General features: G+C 34.7%; 1 protein-coding gene across 2 annotated transcripts; it reads left to right on the forward strand.

Moving 5' to 3' along the window:
* Positions 1-639: 639 nt before the first annotated feature.
* pudp (pseudouridine 5'-phosphatase) lies at positions 640-16778 on the forward strand. 2 transcript variants are annotated; one of them, XR_001480148.2, is made up of 5 exons: positions 640-746; positions 1847-2065; positions 4526-4755; positions 11324-11443; positions 16437-16523. XR_001480148.2 is itself a non-coding variant. In XM_006637912.3 (4 exons), exons 1-4 carry the CDS (start codon positions 677-679, stop codon positions 16611-16613), a joined length of 696 nt encoding a protein of 231 aa, XP_006637975.1. In that variant the 5' UTR covers positions 640-676; the 3' UTR covers positions 16614-16778. The 2 variants fall into 2 exon arrangements, 1 of the variants encoding a protein (XP_006637975.1); XM_006637912.3 differs by lacking the exon at positions 11324-11443 and having other exon boundaries at positions 16437-16778.
* Positions 16779-21081: the final 4303 nt, after the last annotated feature.

The raw sequence follows: 21081 nt of genomic DNA on the forward strand, positions 1-21081 counted from the left end.
ATAAATGTAATTTAAAATGTATTTTAAATTTATTATACATTTATAATAAATAAAATGTATAATACATAAAAAATAAATGTATTATTTATTATAAACAAACCTTTATTTTATTATACATTTGATTTATTATACATTTATAATTGATTTGTTTATTGTATTATTCTTATCATTATTTTCATTTATACATCACTTTCCAATTTAACATTTAAAGAAGTATTATTGATCTTATTTTCTAGTGGAAAAGGTAAGGTTATTTATAAAACAACAGGTTGCGAGAGTTACTTAAGATTTTTTTTTCCCGTAACAAGCACCAACCATCAGAAAAAACAAATCTGACAATTTCCGAGTAGGTTAGTAGAAATACTCCTAAAGCTACCAAAACAGTGGTGGACGTATATTGTTTGGACTACGTTTCCCATCAGTCACCACGATAGGCCAAGTATAAAAATAACGGAGTGACTGTAATATAAAACATTTACAGCGTTCATCCCCCCTTTAATTATTTAATATCTCTATATATAACTATTCTAACGTCTAAACAGGACTTAGATTTTGTTAAATTTATTTAAAAATATCGGTGATCATGTAAATATTTTCAGTAGGCCATCGGTTCTGCAAAAGCAACTTTAAACTGAGGTAGACTTCCTGTAATTTTTTAGTAGTACTGAGCGGAAGTATGGAAGATACAGTAATGAAATTTCAGCCCGTAACTCATGTTATTTTCGACATGGACGGGCTCTTGCTGGGTTTGTACACACTATTTAACTGACTATTATATTTTTTGGTTTTAATATTCCTGATTTGAAATACATATCTTTAATCTAAGTACTGCACTGTAAACTGCAAATGTACAGCACTTTCCTAAGCAGGATAATAAGACGTCTAAAGAAACCGTTTCTCTTTTCTGTTACTATTGGTTACGATTTTCGTTACCTTCTTTCTTAACTGTATTCCAAGTATGATATGTAGAGAGAGTAATGCTGATCAGAGTTTATTTTTTAATAAAGTGTGTGGACATTTCACACAAAGAACGTGCTCATGTCCATACATATCATATCACGTAGCGGCAGGCACCGTTGAAAACTCCCAATACCCAATTAGTAGAGCTGTGAAGACCCCTTTAGCAAAAAAAAAAAAAGATTTTTCTACTAACTTCTATTATATTTGAGAGCATCTCCGTTTCCTTTCGGTCTGACTGCCTTCTTGGCTGTCTTGCTCCTACAGTGTTCCTCCCTTTTCATTCATTATTTTAGAAAGATGTTTCCCCTGCATTGTCCTTTGGTGATCTTGCTTCTCGGTCACTCTCAGTCAACTCTCAGTGCTTATGCCACTCGTTCCTTTCTGTCTTATTCAAGCACAGGATAAAATCTATTATTTGTATTTTTTTCCCTACAGCTTATTTAACATTTTGGTTATTCTTTTTTTATGTGAAGAAAATATCAGAGTAATAAAGCATTTATTAACGACAGTACCTTGTTTTTGTTTTTAATAAGTGCTGGGTTATTTTTGATTACCAGTTTGTTTTTGTTTTTTGTTTTTTTCAATTTAGGTGATAAAACCTTTTTCAGAATATAAACTAACCTAAAGCAACCTCCTTGGTGAATGTGTAAGTTAAGGTGTATATCGACTGAGAAATTAATTTAAATGTAATGATAACAAATTTCATTTTAAAATGTGTAAAAGTTCATAGTGTTTTGATATATATAATTCACTGTTTCAATGTGCATTAAAACAGTAAGGTTAATGGTGAGCTTAAAATCACAGAACATTGAGTATTTTAATATGTGCTTGATTAACTGGTTGAAAGGCAGAAAATCAAAATATTACCCTTGATCTCTTTTTGCAGATACAGAAAGACTGTATACAGTTTCATTTCAGGAGATCTGTGATCGTTTTGGAAAGAAGTATACATGGGAAGTTAAATCCTCAGTAATGGGCAAGAAAGCATTAGAAGCTGCTAAAATAATACGAGATTCCCTGGAGCTCCCAATGACCGCTGAAGAACTTTTAGAAGAAAGTCAGAAAAAACAAGAAAAATTATTTCCTTCAGCTCAACTGATGCCAGGTTCTTTTATTATTACTTTATTATTTGAAATACTGCTGTTTCTGTTTGATGTTGATTGTGCACAACATGAGAGTGCTCTCATTTCTAACGTTCTCTTTTGTAGCACTATACAGAAGCCAGAAGTGGATAAGCAGAATGTACACTTTATTGAGTAATTAGTTATTTCTTTATTTGAATGTAAATGATCATAGAAAAGATCAGCTCAGCCTCTTTTTATATCTTGTGTGTGTGTCTCAAAGACATTACTAATTTTACTACTAGGGAACATATCATTATTTACAATACAGCCTGCAAAATGTTAATGTGACACATGATTCCTAGCCATTAGGAATCTACAGATCAACCTTGATGTCCTGTTGTTCCCTTTAGGGCAGTGGTTCTCAACCTTTTTATCAACCGGGCTGCCACCTGGCTAAAAGCAAGTCTCGCGGGCCGCATATATTAATCACTACTAGGCCTACCTTATCTGCATGCATAATAGCTATTATTATATTATAATGTATATAATATATATCATTATAATATTAATAGTAATGTATAATATTGTATATATTATAATATTAATAGTAATATATCATAGTAATTATATAATAATAGCTATTAGCCATGTGTGTATATACATATATTAGGTTTATTCCATGCTGTAAAGAGAAGAAAGAAAACACAACGTTTTGGCCATGGAGCCTTCTTCAAAAGTTTACATTCATGTGGAAATTTACATTTCCTGTGTGGAAAAATCAAATTGCACTTACTGAATCAGTTAAGTATTACTTAGGTCAAAACTGTGTTTTATAACACTTTTGACTTTTATTTCACAGTGTTAACTTTTAGTCAGCCTTATAATACATATCATATCATATGTATTATTGTTGCGCAACATTTTGAAACCAGTGCAAAAGCAGTGTTGTTTTGTTTAGAGCTGTCTGCTCTGACTTTACCATAACAGATGTATAACTGATACAAGACAAAGGCAAGATACATTTCTAAGGGGAGATTAAAGATTTAACTGAATTGTCCTGATAGGTTCACATCTTTCAATTTTAATTAACAGTTCTGCTTTGAAGTAGTTTGGGTATAGTGTCTTAATATTTTTTTTTACTGTCCACTAAAAAACTTTTATAATTCTGTATGCAAATGCTTAGACTGACCTTGTTACTGAAAATAAGGTTCTAATAATGAGAAAAGAGAGAGAGAGACTGCCTTGTAAGGCACCCATTAACTTAAACTGACTTTTCCTCTTGAAATCCTGTAAACTATTTGATTTGTGCTTTTTGTGTGTATAAAGTGGATTATTAAGAAAACAATAATGCATACCCATTTCTATCCAAAACTCTGCAGTACAAAAAGGGGTCATTTTACATGAATGAACCTTGCTTGCTACATAACAGAATTAAATACCCATACAGCTTACAGCTGAGTCAATTTTCACTCTCTTGTGTATAGTAGCAGCACATTCACTAGTGCAAACAGAGTCCTTGTTAGGAAACACAGTACAAATCTCCACAGATTGTTTCTCCCAGAAACATGCAATCCGTATGCATAATGTATATGAATATGAAAATAGGTACTTTTAGATACTTAAGAAGTACTTTTATTTGGTTTACAGGCAATTCTAAGTGCATAGATGGTTTATTGTTGCTATGCATAAAAGCCTAAAATATTCATGTTTCCTTAATAGGTCATCCTGTGCCAAATCAACCTCAGTTCTGTGAAAATATCAACTTACATTTTTGGATTTGGAATAAAATTGTTATGACATTAGCAAAAGCGAAAATCTTAACTGTACAGAAATTACTTTCTGTACCCTAAGTGGAATATAATACACCTGGAAAATGCACATTTGCTTTAAAAAAAATCATATACAGTAATTGATTTATTTGTCTCGGGAACAAACGTTTTTTTTGTATGTAAATCTGAGGTGGATGCTCCTATTCCACATCTCTTTTACTACCCATTTATGCCACTGCTAAAAAAATATCTTGCTGACCCACAGAGCTGTTATTTAGCCTTGGAAAGTATGTTTTCCAATTCTCTTTGAAGTTTCAAGGGCTCTTTTTACTGTCATTAATTTCTTAGTGTTGGTAAAGGAGAGAAATCAATGTTGATATTCATAGTTTAATACTGATGTACATTGTCTCATTGGTTTTTGATTTGTGTTATTGTGTTATTCCTTTTAATCTGTACAGTTGCTCAGAACTTTGCCAAGATGTTAAGGTGGTAAAGAGAATTTTATAACAGTTTTCTGTGGACTTTTAGGATGTGTTTCACTACGGAGCCGCGTTGTAACTCTTTTTGAGGTGGTTGACTAATTATCTACTTAAGTGTAGGCTAGGATATTTTATCGCAGACAAAAGTTCTTAGTCCACCCGTATGGAACTGCCATACACCAATAACATAGACACAGGGCGCCTGGAGTACAAATGTGCAGTTTCTTATTGATAGTCTCTTCCTTATGTGCAGGAGCTGAAAAGCTGATCCACCATCTGCACAAACACCACATTCCCATGGCTGTCGGCACCAGCTCTGCGAGAGTGACATTTGAAATGAAAACAAGCAGACACAAAGAATTTTTTCATTTGTTTAATCACATTGTGCTGGGAGACGACCCCCAAGTAAAGAATGGCAAGCCACATCCTGATGCTTTTCTGGTCTGTGCTGAAAGATTTAACCCACCACCTTCCCTGGAAAAGGTAAGAGATGCCAAACACATAAGGTGGAAAAAAGAAGTATAGTTATATTAGCTATCAGTATAGCATTAGTCAGAAACATGTGACTTTTTGGACATTCAGGATTTTACTCGGAGTTTAATGTCCAATACCCAGTGACAACTTTCCAAACCAAATCTGAAGGTATCTGATGCTTTTGATTTTGAATTTAATTATTGGACTTTTTTGTTTTTAGATAAAGCTTTCTTCAGTCTACAATGCATTGTGAAGTTTACAAAAATTGCGGACATATAAGACCTTTATTTTTGTGCTGATTAAAGTGTCTTTGTTTTTTTGCTTAAATATAAGGTAAACTGTGCCTGTTATTAGTACATTTTATGTGAATGTTTCACCTCCTAGCCATCAAGACATTCTTTTAATATTTAATCCTGGGAACATCCCCAGCCCTTGAATTTTCATTAAGAATTTATAGATAAGGACCCTTTTCCTTAAAATATTTCTTAAATTAGAATCCGGCACAGTTTAAAGAAAACACAATATTGTATCTCAAAGCTAACACATTGGTTTCAAACCAGCTTAATCAGAATAAATAATCAGAAATATCAATGTTGTTTTCAGTACAGGTGATCTAAGAAAAGGTCATTTTTTTCACAAAATGTCTTATCCTGGTAATCTTGGAATGAACATGAAATGTTTTCCAACAAAGAGAAATGCATAATGTATGTCCCAAAAACATTGATTTAACCAATCTACCCTGGACAAACAATATAATACATTATAGTATGATACTTCCCAAGTGTAGCTAAACAGTAACAACTAAAATACTTGCAGATGTGTAGCATTAATTACCGTACACAGCTGTGCAGAGTTTATATAGGCATTTTGGCAAAGATGTTTCTTTTGTAAGGGTTGTCTTATAAGATGCGAATTATAGCCTAATAGGGTCTTGTTCTTCAGGGCACCCTGATTTTGACTTGCATTTGTCTTGATAAAGTATGAACCAGCTGCTAAGGGACTTGACAAAACGTGTTGCGGAATAATAAATTACATTCCACAGCCCTCTGCCCTTCAACGTGACAGGCGTTCCTGAGAACCCAGCAGCAGCTTTTACTTAATAAGCCTCATTCATATGTTGCAGGTTGTTGGAGCTAAATTAGCAATTGTTGTAATGAATCCACAATGAATATAATCACTATTAATCATGGTAACCAACCGGAAGGGAAAAAAAATGTTTCTGTGATAAAATGTAGCTCACTTCTTCAGAGACCCGCAGCAGTTTTTTGGTGTAAGTGGTTGCAAGGAATAATTAGGCTCTAATTAATCATGATTCTCTATTCTCCAACTGGTTAGCATAAGCTATGGGTAATAGTCAGATGAGTTAAAAATTAAGTGTATGCAGTAAGACAGATTATAATTATCTTGCTTTCTATCCCATTTTAGTTATAAAATGTATTATATGTATTTTTGCAAAACCAGCAGTACTTGTATTTGTGAAAAAAGATTTATAAAATGCACTCATTACCAGCGATTAAGGCGAGCCTGAAAAATGTTTTTTTAATTCCTCATGACCTTGACAGTAAAAAACATCCTTTGTTGTTATTTTATTATGGCTTCATTATGGGGTCTGTGTCAGTTCGGTTTAGGTTCTTAGAATGGCTGTAAATATTGGCTCATTGTTGGTTACAGAATGGAAGCTTTCGCCACGTGAATCATTGTGAACAGTGTATTGGCAGTGTGACAGTAGATGCATGTGCATGGCTGTTTTCATTGGTTGTTTTGTCCCATAGCCTTGCCTTTAAGTGTTGTAGAGGCTTTAATTATGGGAATGTAAAAACTAAACTTTGAGATATCCATCCATTCATTTATTCATCTGTTTTCGAACTGCTTTATCCAATACAGGGTCCTGGGGTCCCAGCAAGGTGCGCAAGGTGGGACACACCCTGGATGGGACTCCAGTCTATCACAGGGAACACAGAGACACAGACACGCACACTCACACCAGGGCCAGTTTACTCAGAAGCAAGGCAGCAATGCTAACCCCCGCACCAGTGTGCCTCTTAAAACTTATAAACTCTTGGAAATATCTCAAATATCAAAATAATCTTTTCATTTGTCAATTAGAATAAATGGAGTATTCTGATGTTAAAAATCAGAACTCTTGAATGTATAGTTTCTAATGGTGCAACCCCTTTTATGATAATGTTAGTGATTTCTTGCTTTCTATATGATCATCAAATTAAACCACACCTTTTAATTTAAATATCTTAAACACCAATAATGATGTTCTTGATTTATTCCTCTAATACATGTGAGGGTTGGTTGTTCATTTTTTTAACTTCATTACATAATTAAAAGAACAGATTAAGGAGTGTCACAAGTTACATAGGCTTCATGTACAGTAGGTCTGTAAGGCACCACTGAAGAATTTGGATGCTATACATTAAATGGAACAGAAGGAGTGTCTAAAATTACCAGATCAACATGTATCTTCCTTCTGTTGCAAAAGGATGCCAAATTTCAACAGAGGCATTCTTCCAGAGGAGTTCATTTTCTTAAGTACTGTACATTCTGTTTGTAAAGTAGGTTGTTGTTGGCTTATATTGGCTTAAAGTAGCTTCATTCGGATGTGAAATGATTGGTGCCTAAAGTTTACCAAAAATGATCCAAGTCTAAGTTCAAACTGTTTGACATTCAGAAATGGTTTTTATCTTGTTAGAGGAATTCTGTAGGATAGAAGCTGTTTTGGATTTACTTCAAACATGAAGCAAGAAGAAACACTTAGTTTTTGTTTCATACCTGGAAAGCTGCTGAAACGAAACATTTGTAATTCTGCGAAAATTACAGGAAGAGACTAATACAACTCCGAAACATGGCTGTATTCCATTGTTTCCCCGTTACACGCATACAAATAAAAAATGACAAGCTTTACAAAGTTAAAGAGGATTAAGTGTGTGATATGAGTTCTTGTATAGCTTTGATTTGGACTTCTGAATAATTCTCGCTCAAATGATTCAGAAGATATAATATAAATACTAATGAAGTTGGAGAGCTAACTGTACACATTTACGGGTACACATCTCATGAACCAGTGAGCTGAAAGAAAGTTTTTTTCCTTCTAAAAACACATTTGCTTTTCCTTGTTTCATTGCTTTTTTCAGTAGAAATTCAGTTCTCTCTTATAGCCTTCAAATTCCAGATGTATCATGGTGGTATAATGGTGTTGTGCCTTCTTAAAATCACTATTTCACCCTGTAGTGCATGACAGAGATGTTTTTGGTGCTTGCCTTGTCATGTCTGCAGTCTTATTCATCAGCCTCCTGGATATAATATTATCCTGTAGGCTAATGAGCATTAATTAAATTACTTATACAACTACAGTGTTCTTTTTATCTGTGTTTCACTGTCATTGTGGTTCATCGAGAAAAAAAGCCATGTGGGTGCTTAATAAATAATTTCTGTTCTACTGACATTTGTGACTGTGAGGTTTTGAAAAAGAAACCCCAGTACCTTGAGTTAATAAAACAGTACTTGTAAAAATCACTCACTTTTCAGTTCTGAAGACCAGAAAAGAGATTAGAATAGATTTTAAGATAATAACTGAAAATGGCATGACTTTTCTCTATGGGAAAACTCAATGTTTGTAGTAGTGATATGTGGACAATGTAATATAAAGTTCTTAAGGAGATTTACAAAATTTTGTATCTAGGTAAGTATAGTTGAACTGTATACAGGATAGTTTTTTCATCACTGGACCATGCATTCTTTTCTGTAAGATTTTAGAGATTCGTTTTTTCCATGCACCTTCTAAGAAAGGTGGTTTTCCAGTGCAAAATGTTTGTAATACAATTTTAGAACCTTGTCTTCGCTTTAGGTATCCTGTTAATAATGAGCATTTTTTGCCACCTTGTAACTGGATATTAAAAGACTGGAGATGGATCTCTTTATCATGTGGCATGAACATTTATTTCACTTTAAAGTAAAGTGATGTCTACATGAAAGAAGAAATAAATATTAATTTAGATTAATTCATTATTTTTATTTAATTAAGTAGACTAACAGTTTTTTGTGTAGGGTTTTGACTTTTTGTAGATACATATGTCACACTGTGACATTCTGTATCAGTCAAAGAAAAAGGCGACAGAATTGTTAAATGTACAATATTCTTTGAGACCTTTGAATCCTACCCAAGTTGAATATTTTCAGCAGCTTTGAAGAAACAGAACATATGCGCTACATGTCTTTGTGATGCTTTAGTTGACTTTGGGAGCAGTGTACTGCCACAGACGTGTTGGTAAAAGAGCAATGCAATGCTCAATGGTCTCATTATATAGATCTTAGTGTACTTTTGTGCAATAATACTCTTCAAATTCATTGCCTTTGCTGTTTAGACATATTGGTGTGTGTTAAAAAACTCTAATATCTTTCTTAATGTCAGCAGAGCAATAACTTCAACCATAACCTTGCACTTTGAAGGCTGACATCAATGTTAAATGCATTCATCCTCTGATTTGTACAGTATTAGAAAGCTCCAGGTGTTTTACATAATAATAAGCTACTCCTGTGTGAATTAAGTTTTTCATCTGAAGTACACGATTTTCCATTATATTGATGATAAAAGGTTATATGTCTTCTTCAGCTTGCCGTGGGCTTAGTGATCAGTTAAAAGATATAGTGTATAATTTGTCACTGTCTCTGGTTTTCTGTGAGTTTCTCTGTTCACTGCATAATGTTTTTTTTTTATCTTCACCAGTTCTTTTTCAGACTGATCTCTGCATTTTTTACCCTACGATGCATCTGTTTTAATGAATAAAATGTAATGATAATGCAGTTTTGCAAAAAACACATGTACTTTAAGTTCTTTTTCTCTGCTATTCATACAATTAATATAGTGGTATATACAGTAGTTGTGTACACAACAGAATCAGTTATGGGAAGTTCATAATTTAGACATCTTTCAGTTTCTCTTATATCATATATTTAGGTTTCTCCCCAGTAATAAATTACTTTAAGTTTTAGAATAATTGCACAGTTCTTAATAATAACATTTATTAATAACAGATGTTTGACATTTTGCTTTAGTGATTTTAAACTTCCAAATGTTTTACAATTTTATACCCTCTCTTTCATTTTGAATCTGCCAATCATTACTGAACATTACTGTTCAATGCTACAACAGCTCCCCACCCAGCCATGCAGCGGAACAAGGATAACACCAGCACTCTCCCGCACTAACACAGTCGAGCAGTTTGCCATTTTACATGCCGTGATCTCTGAAGTGTTTTTATTGTGGGACTTTGTATCATTTGGAATGATCAAAAGTTTGGGGCTAGCTCACATCGGCCAAACAGGTCCCATGAGTAACTGTTGCTTGGCATGACGTGTAGAATTCCAGCCTACCTCACCTTGCATTGCAGCTTGGGCATAGCGATGTCACATAAGAAATGTGTCTGACGAGAGGAGGCTTCTAGGTCTACCTAGCCCACTTGGCAGGATGTCACTTTCAACGACATGGCTGGGTATCTTGTTCCAGATTCCCAGAATGTGCTGTCAGTGGCTATCACTGTCTGCTAATGACTTCTCCAAAGCTCAGGGCAGTGGTATCTGTCCATTGAAGCTCAATATAAACTCTAAGCAAGCAAAATTGCGACTTGAGCCATGTAAGAATGATGAATTTTTCGTCTCTCTTTGAGTAAATCATCTATTTAATTTCAGCTGCTAAAAAGTTCCTGGGGTATGCTTTCATTGTTCATTGTACATTCTTCATTGTTCAGAGTCATAGGCTCTTTAGAATCATTATCACTCGGGCACAATTTTGTCATGAAAAAAATGTCTTTTAATGTACTGGGCTGCAAGTGGATCTCCAGTTAAGGACAAAAGGATGAGCTGGTGCAGGATTAGACGTCTAACTGTAAATCTCTTGAACCACAGCAAGAGTGACTGACAGCCAACTTGTCTGATGTGTGGGAGACATTTTGCTGTTGATCCTGACAACTTTTGCTCTGCTGTTCTGAAACAGTTAGAAGTGTCTGGATTTAAACCAGGGACATTTGGAAAAAAAGAACAGCTTGAGAGAACAAATAGGAATCAAAGTGGTAGACTTGTCACGGGGGGAAATGGCTTTCATGAGGAGACAAAGCTTGCGGATCATTGTGGATGCATAAAAATTCAGCAACAGTGTTTTAAATGTGTCACATTCTGTATCTGTTCTTTAATATTTATTTGTGCTTTGAGAAAATTCAGACATAATTACATTGTATCATATTGCCCGTTATGATATTGTAGCTGATGTCTGAGAGTGAGGACTGGCAAAAGGAAATATGACACAGTCAAGTGCTGATAATTATGTGTGAAGTTTAAAACAATTTCCATTAGTTAAATATGTAATACTTTTCTTAAATCCTACCATAAGCCTTTTATTAGCTCTTCTAGTAAAGCACTACTTCCTTGCTGTAAAAAGGCAAAACTTGCAATCCTAAATTGTCCAGTTGGAATCTTCTCAGACTTAGACTCTGATCATGATGGGAGAGTGTGGTTCCTTCAAAAGATAAGAAATGAGAGAAAATGATTGTTTTGCCCCACTGTGCTTTACTAGGGTGATGAAGCTTCCGTTGGCAGAGGCTATCTACTGTGTTTCAGTCCCCCAGAGTGGTAGCAGCTGGATGGTATGAAAGCTGTAATAAACACACCATTCACCAGTCCTCTCAGGTCACAGGTATGGCACACCTCTCATTTTGGACTTTTTAAAATAACGCTTGTATCCAATTCACTTCATCTGAAACATATGGAGAATAACACAATGTGCCAGTAAGGAGAATACTGCACTTCTCCCTCTATAAAAACAGATTTTATAATGTACCTTTTATTTTAGTTCCTTGGCGATTTTAGCAGAATCTCCTGATTCACATTACATGTTTTTGTCTTGGTCCAGGAGCGGGATGCAATTGGCTCTCTGGTCTCCTTCCACTACACTGTAGTGTATTTTCCTTCAGAGCTCCTGTCTATATTTCACTTGGTCTGGGGATTTATGTTCTTACATTAATTTATGACTGTGAGAAAAAAAATCAATAAAACTGCTTCAAGCTAGGATTAATGCATATGACAGTTTAGGCATTTTTTAAAGAAACATTTGCAATTAGTTCACATACTTAATTTTCTGTTTTAAATAAATTTTGATTTTTTCCCCCAAATCAGAGAATGTACAGTATATGAAGAATATTCTACATTATTCGAAAAGAAAGTCTTTAAATCAAGATGTTCAGTCTTATTCTTCAGTTTCATAACAACACTATAAAAACTGTAACATGCATATGTATTGAATATGTGCATACAGTATATAGAAAAATCAATGTAGCCATAGTTGGAGATACAAAAGGATACTGCATTAAATACTGATCCAATTTCAGGAATATCATCACAACAGATTAAGTCCTTTGATCAGATTTATTTCATAATAAATATATGAAAGTGTGTATTTAATTTACCCTTTAGAACACTAAATCAATACAAATACTATCACCATAATCACCAAATTCCACACTGACCCGGCCCATTCCATTCATTCAGGTTGCTCTTCACAAATCCCTGAAGCCCATTTAAGGAATTACAAGGTGGGACCCTGGATGGGACACCAACCCATAATTCTGGGCTAAGGGTATACAATTATAATAGAAATAGACTGATATTTTGTGATATGGTAAAATTATCTAATACACATTAACAGTATTACTTGAGATTAAATTACTATGCAAGGGCATTGTTTCAAAAGGAGACTTTACACTCATTAGCTAGTGCCCTTTACTAATGAAGTGTAGACAATTACTCTTTTAAAATTAACTTGAATAAGAAAAAGTCGCCTCTACGGTGTACAGTATATACAGTATATAGTGTATATATACTGTTGTTGCATAATTACCATCAGAAGAAACTTATCACTATTATAATTCATAGATGTTTTCAAAAAGTAATGTATGAAGAATTTGGAGATTGATTAACTTTTTTTGTCTTCACTGTGATAAATTGATCATTCGTAACTGACCGCAATACACTCAAGTGAATTTGATTCATTAGAGAGGGAGCTGATAGGGCACAAGTCAGACTTGTGAGACTTAACTTGTTCAACCAAGGAACCAATAAGCCAAACATATTTAGAGAACAATGCCTTCATGCATAAGTTGGAATGAAACCTCAGGTGGATTCTCCAGCAGTAGGGCCAAATGCAATTTAGGGATGAATCAAGGTCTTTAGTAGACCACCCTGATGGACATCGATGAGTGACACTTAGATGTGCAGAATGACACACTGCATTTGTGACAAGAGCTGGAAGGCTCAGACAACACTGAACAGCTACAGTACATGCTTATCAAAGCTTTACAAGAGGAAAGGGACAGATTTCCACAGGATAGAATCATCAGACTGGTGTAGACCTATTGCAATAAAATTGCAATAATTTGTGTTTACGCAATAGTTTCCACTGCTGTATCTATAGCATTTTCTAGCTATATATTTTCACATTATAACTCACATTATTAACCAGATCGTCTTTTGATCCACTATAAATGATCCAGCAAAATACATTTGTAATATACTGTAGAACCACTGTAGTTTGAGTGATATTATTTCAGGTTTTGGGAATCAATAGATATTTTTAGGCCTAAGGTTTTAGCTGTATATGTACAGTATACTTCAGTTCAGTAACAGAAAAGGGCAGTTTAATGAGATTTGCTTTCCTGCTGCTCTTGCTATATTTAATGATACTTTTTATGTTCTTTGAAGTGATGTTTTGAGTATTAGTCACATTCTTGCAGGGTATGGAATAATAATCTGCTGCCTGACATTTGAAGTCTGCCTTCAGCTCAGAATGGTCCACTTTTCCTTTGTCAGGTCAAGTTAATATCACGTGCAAATGATGGGCATTATTTATAACACAGGTCCTGCACGTGAAAGAGTTGTAGCAATTGATCTATTGAAAATATTTGTACTTATTTTGTAAAAGATATATGTTGGACCTTAAATATTTTGACCATACTTAATGGGGACAAAGTCCCCAAATAATTTAATTCCATTAACCATAAACATGGTAATTCTCTGGAACAAAACCAATAATTGTCACTGTATCCATGCAAACAAGTCTAAAATATATCTATTTTTGCTTCACATTTGATAATATACAATTGTTGAAATTCAGTATAGACAGGTATTTCAATCTAAAAGGTGTCTTATAGTTAGAAATGATAAAATGTATATTCATTATATACTTGATTGATTTAAAAAGCAATTTTTTTGCAGTTCATTTGTAGGACAGACTTTTGCATAGCAAGCTTTGGGAGATGCTAGAGCACTTTGGGTCCTAATGGTTTTGAGCAGTTGTCTTATAGTCCATAATAACTTCTCCTTCTAGTGGAATTGAGTGATTTGTATTTGTTTTGTCTTGTTTTTCTGTAAATCATAATTGATCCATTTTGTTCTTTGCTAATTTGTATATGGCAGGGTGCATGTACTATATTTGTAGCATGCTATGTGCAGTACAAAATACCCTACAGAACAGAATACTTATAGGGTTGAATGTTCCTTGATTACTTAATAGGCTAAAGGGTTTGTGCTGAAGTACAAGGAATTCTGCTTCTTTATCAATCAACTAAATAGATAGGAACTCAAGTGGAATAACAATCTGCAGAAAATGCAACTCTTCAGAAGTTGAGTACCCTTGCAGTATAACTTTAAAGTCCAAGTGCAAATATCAAAATAAATAAAAAATGTTGCTTGTAGATAACATCACACTGGAATGACCAGAACATGTTGTCATGTCATACAGTATTTGAGCAACGATTATTGGACTTTTAAAATATAGTTTATTGGCTTTGCCATATGTATAACATCCACAGAAATCAGTTTTATTACACAAGCTTAAAATGCAGCATTTTGACATTCAGTGAAGATGTTTTGTGACATTTGTGCAAATGTGTGCAGAGGTGTTGAATTTTATGAAAGCCCTTCTTAATTTCCTGAGATTAATGCTTGCTGCTTCCAAAGTAGGTGTCAATACAAAAAAGACTATAAGCATGATGCATTTATTTTCTCTTACAATAAAACCACAGTAATTATGGGTCATTTGCCTAGCTTCTTTAGTAATTAAGAGTTTTAATTGCTTCTAGTTCAAGGGAATTAGTTAAGCCTTTCCATTGTGCATATTACCTTCCGTAATCATCATCTGCTCTCATACAACAAGCTTAGTGACATCACGGAAGTCAATTAGGTCTTTCATGGCAGGCTAGTCAAATACATTTCTTTGTGCTGTCTGGATATAAAAGGTTTCTGAAAAGCTCTGATAATGCCATTTTGTGAAGCTTTAAAGCTACTTTTTTTTTTCCTTTTTAAAGGCAAAGCATATCTGAGATGTGCTTGTGCAGCTTTGAAATCTCATTGAGGGCCTTAGAGGCCTTGGATTTATGCCATAAACGAGGTATATTGTTAACAACAAAACCCCAAGGCAAAGCCTTTCTTGTTTTTGACATCAATTGTTCCAAACATAACAGTGTCAGAAGCGCTGTGGTTTCTAAACTTCTTGACAGGATATTGTTTCCTCATAGAGAGTCCAAAAGAAACTCTAATGAAGATTTCAGGATGTACAGTAGAAAGAGGTTTAAGGCAAAAGAGAACCTTGGACATGGTCCACCTACAACCCCTTACTGAAACTAATTATTTCAGTTTTTACTTGTAAATGAAACCAACACAGTAGAGGAGCTTTGTTTTTTCATTCCGTTATAAGAAATCTTCATGGGATAGCTACATGCAATCTTGTATTTATAAATTGATATTATTCATGTTAATTGTTTGTTAAGATGTAGCAGTATTTTAACTGAGCTTCTGTCTAAGAACACTAACATTAGCAGCTTTTTATATCTGTGAAATGCCATAATGGATAAAAACAGATAAAACTATGCTGATGCTGTTCATGGGTTTTGAAGGATTTGCAGTAATATCCAATGAGAAAGCTACTGAAACTTAAGAGTAAAATAACTGTTAACTCTTATAGTTAATAGTCTTTAGGTGTTTTAATCAGCAACAAACTGTAGGTCCTCTCCTGATTATTACAGTTTTAATTTGTTTGCACCCCTTATTCTATATCTTCATCGTCCTAAACTATGGCATCAAACTCGGCCTCCGTATTGGTTTTGTTGAAAGACTTCTTTCTCTTGACAGTTCATTGACTAAACTCAATAACCAGTACTGCAAATGGATTTTACACCACTCAGTATCCCACCAACATGGAACTGTGCAGACCTCTAAACCGCGTGCATGAGTTGTTTGTGTAGCTGAAGGGAGACATCAAGTACTCATTCTACAAAGTTTATTCAAACTACATTTAAGTTGTGATGCCAAATATTACCAAATATTTTATGAAACAAAGCATTTATTTTCCATCTGTAGAGAGGACACCAAGCACTTATTTTACTTACAATCAATGGGCAGATTTATTTTTCATATACAATTGATTGTCATGACCTTGAACAGACAGCCAGAAACATCTTTGGAAAACTGCGTAACTAAAAAAACCATGAAATATTCAGAGTAATTTGAACATTTGTTCTCATTTGAACATATTTAAATCTATCTATTGGTTAATGTCCTTTTATCTATAGACTTAAACAAACAGTCTATGCTTTGCTTTCTAATAAATGCTGAACATGTGCTTTCCTTTAATACAGTGCCTGGTGTTTGAAGATGCTCCAAATGGTGTCCTTGCGGGTCTGTCTGCAGGAATGCAGGTTGTGATGATCCCTGATGAAAACCTCAACCCAGATCTGACAAAAGAAGCTACCTTAATCCTGAAGACAATGGAGGACTTTAAACCAGAACTGTTTGGTCTTCCACCTTACAACTGAGCTAACATGTTTCCAGCTAAATATTCACATATCACTCCAAACCTGCATACAACCCAGATGTTAATTATTCTTATGATACTCATATTTTGTGTGTAAATACATAATGAACATCCTTTCATTGGATTCACATTGATTTATCAGATGAATAAAGGGTTTTAATACTAATAGTTGTGGCAGATCTAGTGCTTTGCATTTCTTTGTATTTGATGTAGAATATATACTGCTCAAGTTTTGATATTTGTATGCTTTTCATGCTTTAGGAATTCCATACATTCAATTTCTGATTGCTCCAATGTATGATGAAGAATTTTACTGGCCTCCTTGCAAAAGGAGGTTAGCGGTTAATTTAACATTTCAAACAACTAAATCCCAGCAGAATTAATAACATTTTAAAAAGGGTTCTGTTTGTTTGCACACAATCAATTCTGTATTGTGTCTGACATGAGACAATGACAATAAGTGACTTAAACACTCCACTAATCAACCTTAAACCTTCCAAAATCCTTAAACATTCCACTAATCAAATGTGGAACACAGTGTAGATCCTAAAACATATTTGATGTTGACAAGCTTTGTCATTGACCTGGTTAAGCTGACTTCGGTGGTATAACTAAGGATGGAGAATTTCATCCTGGTACTTATCAGAATACTCTCATAGATGAGATTCTTTCTTTTGAAGTTCTTTTTTTCCATTTCATTTAATTGTAGTTGGGTTTGTTGTCCATGAAACTTGGATGTTTGAGATTCAGACCTTTGCTCACTTTGCTAATGAGTCTGTGATGTGTATGTACTTTGAAAACACTCACTATTCAAGCTTCAACTTTTAAATAGAGACTATTTAAAAAGCTAAAGCTCTGATTGTTATTGAATAGGTTGAAGAATATACATTGTGGATTCTAAATTCCATGCATTCTTCATTCAAGTACTGTAGCTGTTTGTCCAAATTTTATTTGGGGCATAAAAAGCTTCGCCCTCTCTAAACGTAGCTGATCAAAAACTAGGAGGTGGAGTATTCACCAGGATGGAGTTGATAGTTTCTGATCTTAAAGCCTTTTTGAGCACGTCATCAATCCACTTGAAAGCATCAGCACATCACTGTCCTGGAGCCATTCATTACACTGAGCGGAGAATCGTCCAGTGTGTCTGTCCTGTCTTTGTCTTGTCTTTTTGTTCTGTAGGAACATGTTACAGAGCTTTCTTGTAATTGCAAAGGAACAAGTAATAGGTTTATTCCATGCTGAAAAAAAGAAGAAAGAGAACACAACGTTTCGGCCGTGGAGCCTTCTTCAGGTGTGAGAGAGACAGGGCAGTAGGCAAAGGTAAAGTAGCGGGAGAACAAAGGTTGAGAGGGAGGAGGAGTGAGAGGCGGGAGCAGGGGACAGAAAGAGAGGCCAATCAAGAGGTGTGAAGTCAGAATGGGTGCAGAGAGGTGTGAAATGAAACTTCCAATGAATGGAGAAAATTTAAAAGAACAGTAATCTGTCGTTAAGGGAAGGGAGAATGTGTGATCCTAGCTGCAGAATAATTTTAGTTTCGGTGGTCTTTCTGATGTATGAGTTCGGAAAACCGTCTTTGAGAACACAGACGGAGAGATTAGAGTGGTCGTGGCCGTCAGAGGTGAAATGAGAAACAATGGGCTTGGAGAGATCTTTAATCTTCACAGCCCTGACGTGTTCTCTGAAGCGGTCTCCGAGTCTCCTTCCTGTTTCCCCAATGTAGATGGCTGGGCATTTACTGCAAGAGATACAGTAAATTTCTTGTAATTGAGCTACTACTGCATGTTGGGAAGGCCATAGACCATACTAAGAAGTCCCCCCCCACACCTTCAATGGAGTGGAGGCAATTTGTTTTGCACCAATCTTGATGGTCTTGTTGACCATTCTTCATTTCCAATTAAAAAGTAGTACAGTGCCAAATTATTTCCATGAACCCTGGTGACTTTCTCATTATTTCAATGTGTATTAATGTTTTTTTATAGCATACATAAAATGCACAGAACGTGTTTGTTCTCATTTTGTTTACCCACAAAACCTGTACCTTTTGCAACCTGATTTGTGACTCAGTGAAAGAAAGAAGAATTGTGTCCTGTTGTTTTTTACCCTCACTTTACACATTTACCCTCACATTTTATCATTTATTATATTCACCTACAGTTATGGTGTTAGCTTGAAAATAAGAACATCATGATGTGATGTGGAAAGTATCAGGGGAATATTCACAAGATGTTCTCTCTTGACACAGAATGGATTATTTCCCATGAGTTTTCCTTTGCAGATTTTGCACCTCCTTTCGTCTTGAAATGAGTGTAATCAAATTCTCCATCCTTTTCATTCATTTACATCACTCTGTCTATTAGAAGTAATTTTCTGGTAGAAGGTTATGAGGCTCCTTTCAGCTCAGAAATAATAAAAAGGTACTTTGATTCTTATTTTATATCTTTATTTTAAGGAGTGTAGAAGTCTGTGAAAGCTCCATTCCTGGTACTTCTGAGGTTCAGAAATGTGAGAAAAGCACTAAAGCGTTAGTTATGATATGTCCCTGAAAAAGAAAAAGGACAGATAATTATTTTTCTTTGCTTTAAGCTGAAAACTTCCTTTAATTCTTCCCTCAGCAATGTGAGAACACAGCAATTTGAGCATGTCAATGAGTAAATCCCTGCACTGACAGCAAAGAGAGTGTTAGTCTTATCATTCACACTGGGGATTCATACATACGCTCAATGTAAAGAAATGTGATTAATGAATACCTTATAATACTATCTTTTTCAGAGATTTAGCCTTTAATGAAGTATGATTAAACGGAACAGTGACTTTAATATGATGTTTTTTTGTGTGTACCAATTTTGTGTGGTTTTGATGCTATAATATACCTGAAATAACATTTCTTCATTTTTTTTTCATTTATGTTCTGTGCAGATGCATTATAAAGAGCTGAGATCTCAATGAGGACAAGAGTAAATTGCTGGGTCTACATTTTTTTACAACATATCTGTAAATATATGTTGAGTTAACTCACAGCAGTCTAAAAGACTGAAGCAAAATATTTTTGTATTTTATCATATGCAGTATGTCTTTGAAAAACCTTGCTGATGTGTGAACTGCATCCAATTTAAAATCCTGTTTACAGTTTTGTTTTAACAATTGCTTCAATGCGTTTTTCAAATGATAATACCAATTTGATGATTAAGACAGTATATCATGTTTATGTTCAAAACTCAGAAATGTTCATTATTAATTCTTTAAATGCTGTTGTCTTAGTATTTCAGTTATAATTTCTATTCATACTAAATGTTCATTATTTTATCCTCTTGTAATAATTGCGGCTCATTACTGCACATGGGCTCAATACATGTGAGAGGCCAAGAAAAAATGAATTGATAGTCACTACATCTCTGACAGACTGTGTGGAAACAGTGGCCGATTTGCTTCATGGATGACACATGAAGTTGCTGGATATGGATGTGGTTGTGGTCGAGGTCAACAACAAATATACGCCATTATCCTGAATGAAATCAGAGCAACTGTAATCGACCATGTTATTAATAGAGCTCTGACAATGAGCTGTACAACTAAATCTGAAGAGGTCAGAACAAGCCTCAGTTCCTAGAACATTTTGGGCCAAGGATCGGTAACACAATACTGAGCTTCTACACGTTCTATTGCATACAGTACATTTCTGAAATAATGTTTATATTGCTGTAGTGATGGTGTGAAATTACTGTATTTTATTGATGAATGTTGAAAGTGTTTAATGGCCAGTGGATAGATTTTGCTGGCTGAGAGGGATATTTGTCTAAAGATTATTAGACACTACTGCATTTTAATCAAGAGGTTATGCCATCAGTACAACCACAACTGGACCCGTTTTGAAAAGAGACAGTTAAGCCATGTTGCACAGCCTAATGGGAGGGTGACCATAGAACCCCATCGTTTTTCAGAGAAGGATAGAATTTTTCATACTACTGTCGACCACCTCTATTTTGATTCAGTGAGCTTCAGTCAGGGCAAAAGATGGCACTGTGGCTGGAATCATTTTGGCCAGCATATGGTGGGACAACATGGAGAAAGTAGCACGAAATGTGCTGCCATACATAAAATGGACTATAGTGTGAAGCCTAGAGCATTACTTTTCTGCCTATCTGCTGCTTTTTCTGGACATGCTACGCAATTACTTTCTGCATTTAAATGCTGGGATTACTGTTTTAGTTCATGCTATTTTATTTGGTGTTGGATTACCCATATGTTCTGGTCTTATTTTCACTTTTTAAATTAATTTAGTTTTACCCTACAATACCTTTGCAATTGGTTGCTTATATATTAATTAAATGTCTTTTTATGTTCTAAGTTATCTGCACAACATCTTATAAAATGAATAATAATTATGTAGGAAAATAAAATCTGAAAGGACATCACTGATAAGAAGGGAGATGGCTAGCAGATAATTCACTAAACAAATTAGTATTGCACCC

Source organism: Lepisosteus oculatus, chromosome 13, assembly GCF_040954835.1.
Source record: "Lepisosteus oculatus isolate fLepOcu1 chromosome 13, fLepOcu1.hap2, whole genome shotgun sequence".
Taxonomy (NCBI): domain Eukaryota; kingdom Metazoa; phylum Chordata; class Actinopteri; order Semionotiformes; family Lepisosteidae; genus Lepisosteus; species Lepisosteus oculatus.

Excerpts from the sequence above, each read along its gene's own strand:
- pudp (XM_006637912.3), top strand. The coding sequence starts at position 677 with ATGGAAGATACAGTAATGAAATTTCAGCCCGTAACTCATGTTATTTTC. Across the intron at positions 747-1,846 it reads CATGGACGGGCTCTTGCTGG|ATACAGAAAGACTGTATACA; the intron begins GTTTGTACACAC and ends CTCTTTTTGCAG. Across the intron at positions 2,066-4,525 it reads TTCAGCTCAACTGATGCCAG|GAGCTGAAAAGCTGATCCAC; the intron begins GTTCTTTTATTA and ends CCTTATGTGCAG.